The sequence below is a fragment of the Opisthorchis viverrini genome, assembly GCF_000715545.1.
Source record: "Opisthorchis viverrini unplaced genomic scaffold opera_v5_4072, whole genome shotgun sequence".
Taxonomy (NCBI): domain Eukaryota; kingdom Metazoa; phylum Platyhelminthes; class Trematoda; order Opisthorchiida; family Opisthorchiidae; genus Opisthorchis; species Opisthorchis viverrini.
Genome location: NW_008756678.1, coordinates 38 through 983, shown reverse-complemented (window position 1 = coordinate 983; position 946 = coordinate 38). Strand labels below are relative to the sequence as shown.

General features: G+C 46.1%; 1 protein-coding gene across 1 annotated transcript; it reads right to left on the bottom strand.

The window, feature by feature from the left end:
* Positions 1 to 483: 483 nt before the first annotated feature.
* T265_16072 (hypothetical protein) lies at positions 484 to 723 on the bottom strand (the record flags this gene model as incomplete). The annotated part of the gene is made up of 1 exon (XM_009179573.1): positions 484 to 723. A coding segment is annotated over one exon (213 nt), but the record flags the coding sequence as incomplete, so codon positions are not given.
* Between the last annotated feature and the right edge of the window lie 223 nt (positions 724 to 946).

Sequence of the window (946 nt, the reverse complement as noted above, 5' to 3'; positions counted from 1 at the left end):
TGTGGTGCTGCAGTGTGTCTCCGCTCTCTATTCTAGGAGTGTGGCAGACGCCAGTAGTTCAACCGAACGCATCCACAGTTAATCTTCCAACGAGATCTTCCTAGAGATCCCTGTGGTTGGGGCAAGTAAAATCCACCCAAAATCGCTGCTATTACATTAAGAAAAACGCCCACCTATAAATTTTAGGGAGAACGAGAAAGCATGAGTGAAAACATCCCCAGTTAACAAACTCTTCATGACAACGCAGGTTAATTGATGGTGCATCCTTACAATGCGTCATTTGATGGCGACCCAAGGGTAACAGAGCGTTAGGCAGAAGTATTAACGAAATGACGTCAACGTTCATCCGTTTCTGCTTGTTCAGAACTGTTTTACACCCACAATCGGAGTTCGGCCAGCCTCGGGCGCATGTGATCGTCCAACTGAGTGGGTGGTAGATTGATGAAGTGTTAGATACCCAAAACCTTAATAAACAAATCATCTAACCAGTGTTTATTTGTGTTTCAGCATGTCTAGCGAAACCGCTTCGCACAGGTTGCCCGAGGCTCGGCGACCGCAGATCGAGGACAACAGCAGTGCCGTAGTTGGATAAAATACACACATCTTCGTATATCGCACACTCCTCCCGGTAGCCGATGACCGCGTTACAGTACACGCTGTACATGTGTTGTGCCACTTCTGTGCGTAATTCCAGCCACCACGCATCACGGAACTGGATTTCAGCTGAGAAAGTGAGAAGAATGTAAGAGTAGGATGATAAGTCGACAGATACTGACCCTTAGTTCTGTTGTAGAATAGATACGTATAATTTCAACAATTTCTCACTATGTCAAGAAGCTGTATAGGGAAAAGATCAAGAGGTTAATGATCTGTTAGCCCCATCGACGCTTGGCAGGTCCCTGGTAGCACGGGATAAATCATAACCAAGTCGATAGGACAGGGTGTT